The sequence below is a fragment of the Dipodomys spectabilis genome, unplaced genomic scaffold (assembly GCF_019054845.1).
Source record: "Dipodomys spectabilis isolate Male_0828 unplaced genomic scaffold, ASM1905484v1 ptg000241l, whole genome shotgun sequence".
In the NCBI taxonomy this organism is placed as follows: Eukaryota; Metazoa; Chordata; class Mammalia; order Rodentia; family Heteromyidae; genus Dipodomys; species Dipodomys spectabilis.
The window spans coordinates 1,791,932-1,805,386 of record NW_024870918.1 but is presented as its reverse complement, the minus strand read 5'-3'; the positions used below and the strand labels follow the sequence as shown (position 1 = coordinate 1,805,386).

The following is a 13,455-nucleotide window of genomic DNA, read 5'->3' as shown; positions in this document are numbered from 1 at the left end:
GCATTTGGAACAGCTAGATAGACTTCATATAATCACTAAGAGCAAGATTGAGATTTTTAGAATAGCAAACTACTTTCTCAGATAATATATTCATGTATCTCAATAATTTTGATTCACACAATTCCCTGATTTTTACTGAGGATGTTTTGGAGATCTTGTTAAATATTAACGTGCATCTATGTCACTTTACATGACAAACTTTATGTAGTGATTCTTTTTTACTTTTTCAGTGGTAATTATAGTATATATTTTGGTGGATGACCCTGTATGCCTGGGCATTCTGGACATTCTCACTATAGACCTGATATTTGGTAATAGACACTGTGGTATATTTACTGCTAGTAAATTAGTTCATTAAGTGTAAGAGACAATTAGAATTTCATATGTCTAATACTGACTGGTACATTGCTCATAAGAAAGAGTATATTTTAATTTGCCATCAATATACTTCATATTTTCTCTGTATTATCAAATTTCTATGAATGAAACATTCCAACAGTAGTTGTTTTCCTTTAAAGTCTACTTACTATTTCAAGCTCATATATTAATTGCAAGTTTGACTTATAAATATAAGAAATATCAAACAAACGCTATACAAGAAGTATGGCAGGATATAGCATGTTTTAATAGTGTCCTGAAATGCTATTTCAACATGAAATACTGGAAAAATAATAAAATTCATTATTATATTTGCTTTTCAAATTCAGGGAATACAATGTTTGTACTTAGGAAAGACTAAATGCCTGCCACTCTGCTTGTCTGAGCTTCTACCTTATCAAGATGTCTAGGAGTGGAATGTCTTACAGCCTTAAGGTAAAATTACTGCTTCTAGATCTTATCGGCTTCTGTACTGGAACAGCAGGAAACTGACTGACAGTTGAATGGAATATAGACCAAGTGATAGGGACTACAAGTCACTCAAAGTCCTATTTTATTAAGTGCTTTGAAAATGAGGTCCCAGAACCTTCCGTCAATTTATGATTTAACGCAGGAAGCAGATGATTTGGGGTACTGTCTGGAGAGTTTCATTTGAGGGCTCAGGCTAGCCTAGGGAAAAGGGCACAGAGGAAAAAACGAGATACTAAGATCAGACAGCTTCTGCTGAAGTTAAATGGAGAAAGTAGTATATTTTTCTTAACTACTGAAGCTAGCTGGAAAACTAAATTATTTTATGTAATGAGAGCTATGATTAGTGCATAGCTTATGAATACTTTAAATTTAAAAGTATTTAAAAATTATAGTTAAAATATATTACCTTTGACAATTAAAAATATTCATCTAAATTATTACACTTCTCTTTCTTTCTCTCCAGTAGCACTATCTGATCTCAGTGTCTCCTGCTCTCACTAAGCTTCCTCATGGTTGGTGATCTATCATTTGAGCCACACCTCCAGTTCATATATTGTTTTTCTATACCTATAAACATATCATAAACAATAATTCAACCTCATGTAAACATGTTTTTCATTGATGGATAGAGCAACAATTCAGCTCCTTTCAATGCAATCATTTTTAATAAACAAAGACATATCTTATATAGAATGATACTTATATAACTTGGTAATATTGGTTGCTTCTAAGAAAAACTGGGAAAAGCGTGACACAGAAATGATCATATATTTTCTTGCATCTTTTGAATGCACAATGTTTTATTAATTCATGTAAATAAAAGAAATTTCTAAATAAAACAAATGGTCACAGCATCATACCAGCAAAGACAGCAAAAATGGTTTTCTAGTGGGCTAAACAGATCTATCTTTTTAGAAAAAAAAAATTATTCCTTTACTTTAAATTCATAAACATGCAAGTCAAGAGCACTTACAATTTTTACATAAATCCTTATCTTTCTATAAATTACATAAAATTAGTTAAATTTTATTTATCTAGCAGCAGATGGATGTGGAAATTTTATTCTCAGTTAAATAAATTATAACATTTTACATGAACCAACAGCAGGATAAATGACATTATTTTCAACACATTTTACTTGTATTCCTTAGTGGTAACTAATTTTTAAAAATGCCCTTTTATAATGTATAATTACTAAGTGTATGTACATATTGATGTTAAAAATTAGCTTTCATAACAAATCCGAAAAATGGTTAAAATGATCTTATTTAGTTATAAAGAAGAAAAAAATCCATGAGTAGCTGTCTGATTATAAGAAAACAAATACTATTTAATGGAAGGTTAAAGTTTCTTATAGGATATTGCTAATTAGTGGGTATCATATTGCAAGATACACTACATTATGATGTGCATAAAATATCACAGACTAATTCATTAATTTTGATTGAAGTCTAAATTATGTTCAGGTTCAAAATTCTATTAATGATATGATTACACAGAAAATGATCAGGTGAAGTACATTTGAGGTTTAAATAAGTGTACACAGAGGGAAACATTACAATGATAGAGTTAAAAGGAAGATGCATCATCAATTCAGAGGTTTGACTAGCCAACTCTTTACCACCCTGTCCATGTGCTAGTGAAGTCCTATGGTAGAACTTAATAGCTATTATGTAAAATCTCAACCATTAATTCAAGTTATAACTTAGCTGAGCTCACATCCAAAGTAATAAAACATTGTAAAATTTTTCTTAAAATTCTTATTTTGTATTATGAGTAGGAAATGCTTTGAACCTGTATGTGTGTGTGTATTTGAGTAAAAAGTGTATATATAAATGAACATATATTTATATACATATATATTTATATTATAAAGACATGGGCTCTTATTAACTAAATATAAGAACATAAAAAGAAAAAGGAGAAATATTTTAGGCAGATCTTAAAATATTGTTGATAGTTTAATACATTAATCATGTAAAATTTATTACCATTACAATCTTTTGAAAAATATTGACATTTTCATGTAACTTTATAATAAAAATTTTGGATACCAAGCCACAAATGAAATAATAATATGTAAATGTAAAAGCTAAAATAAATTATATCTTCAAACAAAAATCCCATTAATAATTCAGAGCTACTTTTTTCACAGCAGAGATGGTTATACTTTACGTATTTACTATTAGCCTGGTAAAATACTCTATGGGCTAGTCTTGTTTTTCTTAGTTGTGGCTTTAATTTCAAATAATCAACTTTCTTCATTGGCACACTGGAGAAACACTTATCTATTAAGGTAAACTTTTCTTAGCATGAGGAAATTATTACTAAATTATCTGAATGAAAATGTTTCCATATAAATATAGGAAAAACTTAAAAGGAAGTCAGTGAGGGTATTCTGAGGACCAAAGTAGTAAACTGTTCTCACAAGGAATAAAGTAAAGGTGTTCAGATACTATTCCCAAAGTACTCAAACTTACTTTAATATCAAGTGAATTAACCGACTATACATTCAACCTTTACTTTTACCCTTTTAATGCATAGCTCAATTGCCTAACCTTATTTCTTGCTATCCCCTGGTATACCAGTAACCATGCATACTCAGGCCCTTATGTAAAACTACCTAGTAGTTGTATATAACCTATGAACATACTTCTGTATATTTTCAATCATCTCTAGATTATTTACAACACTTAATACAATGTAAATGCTATGAAATAGGGTAGGTTTTTGTGCTCTACCACTTAAGAATTAGTGATAAAAAGAAAAGTATGTACATGTTTCATATAAATGTACTTTCTAGCTCTATGAGGTTAGTTGTATCCATGGGGCCAAAACTTGTGAATCTAGAGTTAATTGTAGGTTTTTCTAGTCAGAAATTTGGGCCACAATGCAAACTAATCCTAATAGTTATTTGACTCAGCTATGCTTTAGTTCACAGTAATACTAGCTAAAGAAACTAAACTTATACAGTATAGTTTGGCTCAGTGTGTGGGAAGAAGTAACTTCAGATGTGATAAACAAGACAGTGTTCATAGAAATCCTTTCGAATGTTTGGATAGAAATGGAAATACAAATGAAATCATGAAATTTCCCCTCTAGTGACCCTGGAACCATATATCTGTCAGATTTCTGACATTTGCTAATGGTAGACTTTAAATAGCATCATATTTAAATTTTGTTAACTTGACTATAGCAACATGAAACTGTAAACAAAGAAAAATCTCACTGTGAAATCAAGACAAGGAAAAATCTGCACAACTGAGAGAAAGAACCAAATCAAATATATGGTTTAATAATAAATGCAAGGCAATACACTAAATATTAGCATATATGTATGTATGTGTGTGTGTGTGTGTGTGTGTGTGTGTGTGTGTGTTGATAAGGTCACAAAAATTATCTCTCTATTCAATGTTTATACTACTTTTGTTTAAAAGGAAGAATTCATTCTCTCTAATAGAGGCTAATTTTATGAAGTAAATATTTTTCTTCAAATATTTTTGATAGTACCAAGGACCGATCTCATATCTGGTAGGCAGGTTTCTTACCATTTGAACCATTCCTCCAAACCCCCACACCTCAAAAATATTCTTTCATATAATAAAATAATCCTAGCCGAAATAACTTCAAGCTTTGCAGTTAATAAAAATCCTGAAATATGAGTATCTTAAAAGTAAATTAGTATGTACAGTTGGTATTTACAGTTTTCAATTATTTCCAGTTTCTACAATCTAATTCTGTACCAATCATGATACTTTTCATACTCAATGTACAACACCAAAAGGTATCCCTTCAACAAAACCCTATAAAATTGAACTTGACAACATTTACAACTACATTCGTATGATTCTATCTATACAGTTTAATTTTGTAATAGAAATAATAAGTTTACTACACATAAAGCCAGTTGCTGTGGATGTCTGGATAGCTAAAAACATGTGAAGGCAAGTAGAAAGGGCTAGGAAAGATGAAGTAGGAAAGGGTGCGGTCAGAAAGATGGTGTATGGTATGTCAATATGAAAGAGGGGCCTAACAAAATAGGAAAAGACACATTCACTCTGCTTTTCTGTCCTTCTAAGGCTTTGGTAAGTAGCAGGTACTTTACTTTCCCTTGGAAAGAATTTTTTGGGTGGTCTTTGCTGGGGTGCTGGTACTAAAATTTTTAACGTCTTTTCCTCCTGTAAAGATAATGTTACTCTTCTATCTGTTAATACTTTATGATTCGTTAGTAAATGATTTGAAAGCTCAGAGAACACCATTTTTATAGGGGAACTAGGATCCAAATATGCTAGGATTTATTACCAGCAATTTTCTTTAGTCTTTAATCTATATAAAAATTATATTTTAATCTATATAAAAATACTGGTATTACTGAATGGTTTAGAAATATTGTATTTAATGCTATGAATAACAACAGACAAATTCACAAGAGAAATGCTTCAAAAAGACAAAGGAAAAATAGTGTGTATCACTACTATGGCTTGAACTCAGTCCTGGGCACTGTCAATTTTTTTTTTTGTTCAAGGTTGGTACCCTACCATTTGAGCCAAAGCTCAACTTTTGGTGTTTTGGTGGTTACTGGGAGATAAGAGTCTTACAGACTTTCCTTACAGACTTTCCTTACAGACTGGCTTCAAGTTGTGACCTCAGATCTCAGGCTTCAAACTGTGACTCTCAGATCTCAGTCTCCTGAGTAGCTAGGATTATAGACTTGAGCCACTGGAGACCAGCAAAGAAAGAAAGAGAAAAAGAACTTCTAAGAATTTTCTACTCTGAACAGCTAGTCATTGTTTCCAATGTTAGCAACGAGTAAATTAAAAATGAGGGCTTTAAATATTGGATATGAGGAAAATGTAACAAATGGTGAAAATATTAATGAATATAATCACAAGACACACGAAATACATGCTAGCTAAGTACTTACCAAATACACATTACATCTTGAAGAAAATCCATTAAATGAGAGAGAAAAATCTCTCACTTATTATTTTCTCCAAATTTATTCCCATTCTTTTTCACATTTCCTTCTGCCTTATTTCATTTAAACCACAAAGTACAGAGAGAGATAGTGAGAGGACAGTGCATCTACTTGATTCAGCTTACTAGCTCAGGTTACAGAGTGATGTTACTGAAGTCTGTGTGCCTTTCTATGATTATTTTTATATCATTACATGAAAGGATATTGTGTTAAAATAAAAATTAAATATTGTGTCAAATGTTAAACTTTAAAATCTTGAGAGCTCAAGAATGAAGGGGATATCCTTAAGTATTATTTGCTCATAGCCACAAATGGAATCTACAATTTCTTTCATCTGAGTCACTTAAATTCCAATGTGTCTTTCTGGCAGAGCAGGCAATATGGCTTTATATGCAGCACAAGGATAAACATTTTTATTAAGTATCAGTATCAGTATGTATCAGACTTTCTATTTTGAAAGTGAGTCAGTTTAAAAATACGTAGTAGCACAAGCAGCAGTACACGAATTAAATATTACGGGTAAAATATGTGCAAATATTACCCTCTCCATTTTACTGACTAGATTTTATTATAAGTGCAATGTAAAAGTAAGTTCATTTTATAAAAATTAGAAGTGTTTTGATGAATAGCACTGAAGCCTATTAAAATTAATAATAGAATGAATTAAAACCACCTGTTTCTAACATAGCATTCATTGGTAATAAAGAACTTCACAGTTTACTTAACTGGAGGGCATACATATCAGTAAAGTTCTGAATAAGATTACGTCTATATAGGCTAAATTCTGCATACTACCACCACACTAAAATCACTTAAGGACACTGCTGTCCCTCTCCTCTTGGTAGTTCTTTTTCCTCCATAGAGGAAAAGACACCTATGGAAACTATGAATGACTAAATTCCATAAAAACTCAAACACTTACTGTCGCTGGGGAGGCTCGGGTTGTGTGTGTCACTGCATGACCAGAATTCTCCATGGAATTGCCAATCAGGTAAGTTCCTCCAGAGCTGCTGATGAGTTGTCCCCCTGTGACGCCCATCTGAATCCCACCAGTGCCCACCATACTGTGGGAGGAGACCACGGTTGTCACCTGTGCAGAACTCCCTTGGGTATCAAAGTAATTCCCTCCAGTGTTTTGGCTGTACATCTGTGTTTCTGTGTAAGGATAGGTTGTTGTCCGGCTTTAAAAGAAAGAAAAAAAGGAGAAAGTTACTGGCTTATTTATTGCATCTGACTTTCTTCTAATGTGCACATTTACATATTTAAAGACATCAATTAGCAAAGCCTTAGGAATATGTCAAGTTATACATTTTTTTAAGTGAAACCTCAGTCTTGTAAAAAGTTGGATTTATTATCAATTAAAAGTATACCTCAACTAGTTTCTGTACTTTAGGGTACTTGTCAGGTACAAATAAAGCAGTTCAGAAAATCACTATAAAAGTATCGTCCCTTTAATAAGTACTTCAATTTGTTTTCTTCACATTAGAGTAATTGACAGGTGCACAAAAATCAGTCTTGCTCATTTCCCTCCAGAATACCTTCCTAATGAAATTCTCTACTTTGTCATAAAACATGTAAATCTTGGTTTAACAAAATCTGAGATTAGAACAACTAAGATCTGAACTGCCTAGGGGGTAGACAGGTCAACTGCGCAGGCTGAGACGTTCCTGTGTGACTCACAATCAACTGTGAGGGGGGGGCAGCTTGCATGGGTCTCCTCCCCCACCACAAATACCTTGAGCAAAAAGTTTACTCACATTGGACCCTACATCCTTGTCTAGCAATCTTTCTCCCTCGCACTCCTTTTTCTCCTTTATAATGGGGAATGTCTCCTCTTCATGTTATCACTTTCCACTTTCCAACATCTGCAGCCAACCCTCTGCCCTTAGTATTTCATTGGAATCACTTTTAATAAGGTCACTTGTGGCCAAATCGAAATATCAAGCTAAAAGGTGCCTGTCATGCCTTATCTTTTTTTTTTTTAACCTACCTGCAATGTGACATTGTCGACCACTCCATGTTGCCCTTTCCCTCTTTCTTCTATGATGATCAAGCTTATTTCATTTACCATTGACTGTAACTTACACTTCAAGACTACAACTTACACTGAAGTTTTGCTTCTTTAATACCACAAGCTCATAGGAGTTATAATACAAAATTAAATACATAGGAGCTATAATACAAAATTATACAGGCACAAAATATAATATATTTATATTTAAATTCAAATATCAAATCAGAATTCCCTGCTCTTGAGAATCTACCTAACTGCACATCTGGGAGTTGGTAACTACTGGCAGTTTGGTGTTTCTGCCTTTAGCCATTTCCTATATTTACATGAAGGTCTTGGTGTCTTAACCACCTGGGATAAGACATTTTATTTCATGTCCTCTTTCCTATAGCTGAAGAACCTTTTAAAATTACCACGTTTTTTCTGGCAACTTCTTATGTTGCCTGTAATTCAGTTTTTCCTTACTTAGATACTGTATGACAAATACATGCTCATAATACGCATGCTCACAGTAAGTCATCATAGGAGTTCATGTCTCTGTTGTATACATTCTATGATTATTTAAAGAAATTTAAATCTCTTTTTCTAACTGATTACCTCTAATGGAAAACTGCATTGGACATCTCTATATGCAAAAACTAACACATATGATAATATTTCCCCAACACTATAGCAGTGAACAATACCACCAAACTAAGTTTGAGACATTACAACTGATTCTTCTCTCATTTAGACTGCTTTGACTCACTACATCTTGCCAATTTTATCTTCCAAATAAAATCTGAAAGACCCAATTCTCCTTTCCAGTCTCACAATTATTACCATAATTCATAAATTTTTTGGTATAGTTGCCTTCTAGTTGGTTTTCCTTCCCCTCATCAGGTTTTGAACCTATCTCTTACTTTGCTGCCACAGAATTTTCTAAAAGGCAAATGGGAAAACAAAACCTTGCTGACATGCTCATGCCCTCAAAAGTCTTCTTTACCTTCAGAAAAGTTCAAAGTTCCAATAGATGTGCAGGAGATACCAAGGGTTGATCCTTACATAATTTCAAAATTAGGTACTTGTCCAGGTTCTCAAATGCTTCCTCATTGGCCAATTTGCTAATTCCTTCTAAGTGTCACAAGGTTTCCTTGCTTTTATGGCTTTTGACAGTTCTCTTCAACTCTCTTCCCTGATCCTAATCAATCTATGCCCTGATTTGATGCTTATTTGTCGAGAATCATTTTTTTGCATAATTTATATATTCCCAGAAACTCCTCATTAGGGTGGTTTCTTCTAGATAACTCTACTAATGTTGGCTACATTCCTAAAATATATCTTATTAAATATGCTGTAATTTCTTCATATGTTTGTGCTCCCATGAAATTGTGTTTTATTTCTATCTGTAATCTCAACACTTAGCACAGTTGCTGGTAACCAGCAGACACACCAGTCAATACGTTAAAGTATAATTCTGTTAAAAGATATTAGACATTGTAACCAATTTCATAAATTTCTATAATACAAATTCCTTAACTTTTTGTTAAAACATGAGAAAATATGTGAAACTTTCTGTATCATTTAAAGAAAGAATTTTTATCCCATTATAACACTGCTAATTTATAATTACAGTAATATAATACTACTATTCAGAATGTATTCTATACTGAGTAAGCAATGCTTTCCACAAAGAACCCAGCAGATTCAGTATAATTTTACTGTAGGAATTATAACAAATAATTTCATAGAGAGCCATCTTTTATCTTTGTCAGTCATGGGGCTTGAACTTCGCACCTAGGTGCTATCCCTGGGCATTTTCGCTCTACTATTTTGAGACACAGGTCCACTTCTGTTTTTTAGGTGGTAAACTGGAGATGAGAGTCCCACAGATTTTCCTGCCCAGCCTGGCTCTGAACCATAATCCTTAGATCTCAGCCTCCTGAGAAGCTACAGTTACAGATGTGAGCCACCAAGATCTGGCTAAAGCACTCCTTAAACAAAGAAATATCATTTGCATTTTCCAACTGAGCATCATATTTAATAAAATATGTTGGTTATACTTTAGAGAAACGAGGCCATTTTAATTTATATCTATTACAATAACACAATCTGATGTTGGTATTTAAGTACAATCCAATAAGTTCTATACACAGGTAGAGGACATGAAATACTCTGACAGGTGCAGGACAAAGCTCTGACCTTCTTTTTCACAGTATATGCACAGTAATTTCTATTGGTAAAGATTTTTCCAAATAAAAATTTAAAAATAAAAATAAATAAATGATAGATCACAATTATTGACAATGTTTTAGCTTACAACTATTTTATGTATTTTTCATGTATTAACTCATTTAATCATGATGAAAACAATCTCTGAGTAACTGAAGTTTGGATTAAGAGTGTTTGTCCAGAGAAAGTACTTCTAGCTTAATGTGATTGATGAACTAAAAAATTACCAAAGAGAAACAAAGGAAGAAATGTGTTGGTATCCTGGGTGCCAGATAATGGGAGATAATGCCATACAGAAGCCATATGTGAGCCTTTTCCAGTTCTACATGTTTTAAGATCTTGACTAAATGCTGAAAATTTATTTGTTTTATTTTTAATTTAATTTTTTGTGTTAGTGCTCATCCTGGTGGTTGAACTAGATGGTGTCCCTGAGCTTTTTTGGTCAAGATTAGTGCTCTACCACTTGAACCACAGCTCTACTTCTGAATTTTCAGTGTTTAATTGGACATAAATTTCATGGACTTTCCTGCCCTGACTAGCTTTGAGCCACGATCTTCAGATCTCAGCCTCTTGATTATCTAGGATTACAGGCGTGAGCCACCAGCATCTGACTCTGAATTTATTTTTAAAAATAAATTAAGTGCTAAAACAAATAGATCTTTCCTTCGGTACTAGAAACAATGAATTTTTAATTCTGACGCCTAAGATTGACTTGTTTTTCCTACTGTATATAATGAATACATCTTCCACAAGCTACTACTTCCATACTATTTCCTCCCAAAATTATAAAACATATGTTCAAGAAAATCACTCAAATTTTGGCACATCAGATTGAAATGAGCTATTTCTAGACTATATTTCTAAAATAGCTAAATTCCCAGGCAATTTCATGAACATCTTAGAAGATGCTATGTTTATTTTGTTTGTTCTATATTAAGTCATGAAAATAATGTGGCATATTGTTTCTATAGCGAAAGATAAAACTTTGCATTGTTTTCACAGGTAGACAGTAGTGCATAACACAGATATGTGTATACTTGCTGAGAGGAGCTTCTTGAGAGCTATTTCTGATTGTAATCATGAGATGTTGTTTACATTCACTCATGCTTCAGCAGATACCTGGAGTAACCACGACTCTGAATATTCTTTGCTCACTGACTCACTACAATGATATTCACTGTACCTTAGCTATATGACATGTGTTTCTTGTTTTTGTTGTTTTCTTCTGCTCTGCTGTCTTGTCCACAATCTAGGTACACAATATCGCTCTAAATTATGTTTTTATTTTTACCTATGTTTTGAATACGCTCCCAACAATAAGTTTAGTATTATAAAATTAGGCAATAGTATAGAAGTGATAATTAAACAAAAATTAAATTAAATTTACATTAAATTTTATGAGGATAAAATATAGTAATGGTAATCATTATAATATCTTTTTTAATAGCAGGAGCAATGTAATTTATTTTAATTGTATGTGCTCCCAATCTTAGAGTTAAATTTTTGCTTAGTTCTATCTAAACTTTTTTAATTTTTATTTTTTATATATATCTTATTGTAATGATACTGTACAGAGCGGTTACAGTTACATGAATAAGATAATGAGTACATTTCCTGTTGAGCATTGTTAGCCCCTCCTTTGCTTATCCCCTACCTTCCTTTCCCTCTCCACCTCCCCAAACCGCCCCCCCCCACCGCACCTGAAGTTGTAAAGTTCATTTTCAACATAGTGTCTTGTACATATCATTGTTATAATGGATTAATCTGTATCCCTATTTAAACATTTGTTCTTTCCCTTCCCCTCCCCAAATTAGAAAAATGTATACACAAGATGCAGGGCACCAGAATCAAATACGGTGACAACAGGGGTTATACCATGGGGGGAGAGGGAGAACACACCAAAGAACAAATAAAATCACACAGTACATTATAAATATGTTAAAAATAATAGCAAGAAAGAAAAATCCACTTGTGTCCCTATCTTGGGGTTCATTTCACTTAATATCATCTTATATGGTCATATGTACATAGCTTTTGAGCTCTTCTGCTTGTCTTAGACATATACTAGTTATTGCAAATAAAGGGAACCATGGGACCTATGTTTCTTTGAGCCTGGCTTACTTCACTTAATATAATTTTTTCCAAGTCTTTCCATTTCCTAACAAATGGGGAGATGTCAATCTTTCTGATGGAGGCCATTATATATATATGTATATATACATATATATAATATATACATATGTATATATACCATATTATCTTGATCCATTCATCTACTGAGGGGCATCTGGGTTGGTTCCATATCTTAGCTATGGTAAATAATGCTGCGATAAACATAGTTGTGCTGGTAGCTTTAGTAAGGTCTTGTTTGTGATCATTTGGGTAAATACCCAAAAGTGGAATTGCTATGTCATAGGAGAATTCTATGTGAAGTCTTTTGAGGAACCTCCCTAGTGCTTTCCAAAGTGATTGAACAAGTTTATACTCCCACCAACAATACAGTAGGGTTTCATTATACTATCTTAAAGTAGTATATTACTCCATTATTTTCAAGTTCCTCTGAAATGGGTCATGTAGCATGATTCTAGAATGTGCTCAATCCAATATAGTAAGAAACAATCTTATTGGAAAAATGTCTCAGTGTTGATAGCTATGTTTATCTGCTTAGATTAGACAGAGGAATAAGTAAAACAGGCATTCAGAGTGAACAACTTTGAAATATTTCCAAAACTAGCAAAGCTTGAAAGTGCAAGTGTGATCTAAGGGGACTTGTTAAGAAGTGAGGGGTATTATACTATCCCAATTTATCTACAAGAAGTGAAGCCAACAGTTTGGGGATTGTTACCCTTCTTTTACAGATGGAAAGGAAGTCTTATAGAGTAAAATGACAAAAGAAGCCTGGAACTCAAGTCTGGATATCTCCCAATCAATACTCTTGGTTTTTGCCATTACCACTTTCATTACAAAGTGAAAATTTTATTCACTGGATTTAAAGGAAAATAGTGAATTAAAATTGTCTTAGAAAGCCATGTGATTGAGGGATGAAGACATTTCTTTGTTAACAAAAAAAAATCTACACTTTCCTACTTTTGTTTTTCTTTGTAAGGACATGAGTGGGAACATATTCCTTTATTCTGGAGAAATTTAATAACAATATATTTCTTGCTGTAGGATTTCTTTGTTTTTTCAGGAAATTTCCCATGAACTTCTGTTGTGTGTTTTTTAAAAAAAAACAATTATCAGTTGTATAGAAAAATTAGGCCAGAATTAAAACAAATAATAAACAGAAGGTTGGGTATTCCTTTCTCCTTATTTAATTACTCCCTAAATTGCTTACAAGGTTATTTAATTACAAAATGTGATGTTGAAATTTTACCAAAAATGGACTTCTCTACACATTATATGA

General features: G+C 32.7%; 1 protein-coding gene across 1 annotated transcript in view; it reads right to left on the bottom strand.

Moving 5' to 3' along the window:
* Rfx3 (regulatory factor X3) overlaps positions 1-13,455 on the bottom strand; it is a 227,444-nt gene that overhangs the window by 75,378 nt on the left and 138,611 nt on the right. Inside the window, exon 4 of the mRNA XM_042699413.1 lies at positions 6,750-7,008. Within this exon, the coding sequence (XP_042555347.1) occupies positions 6,750-7,008 (259 nt within the window). The remainder of the gene's footprint in view (positions 1-6,749; positions 7,009-13,455) is intronic.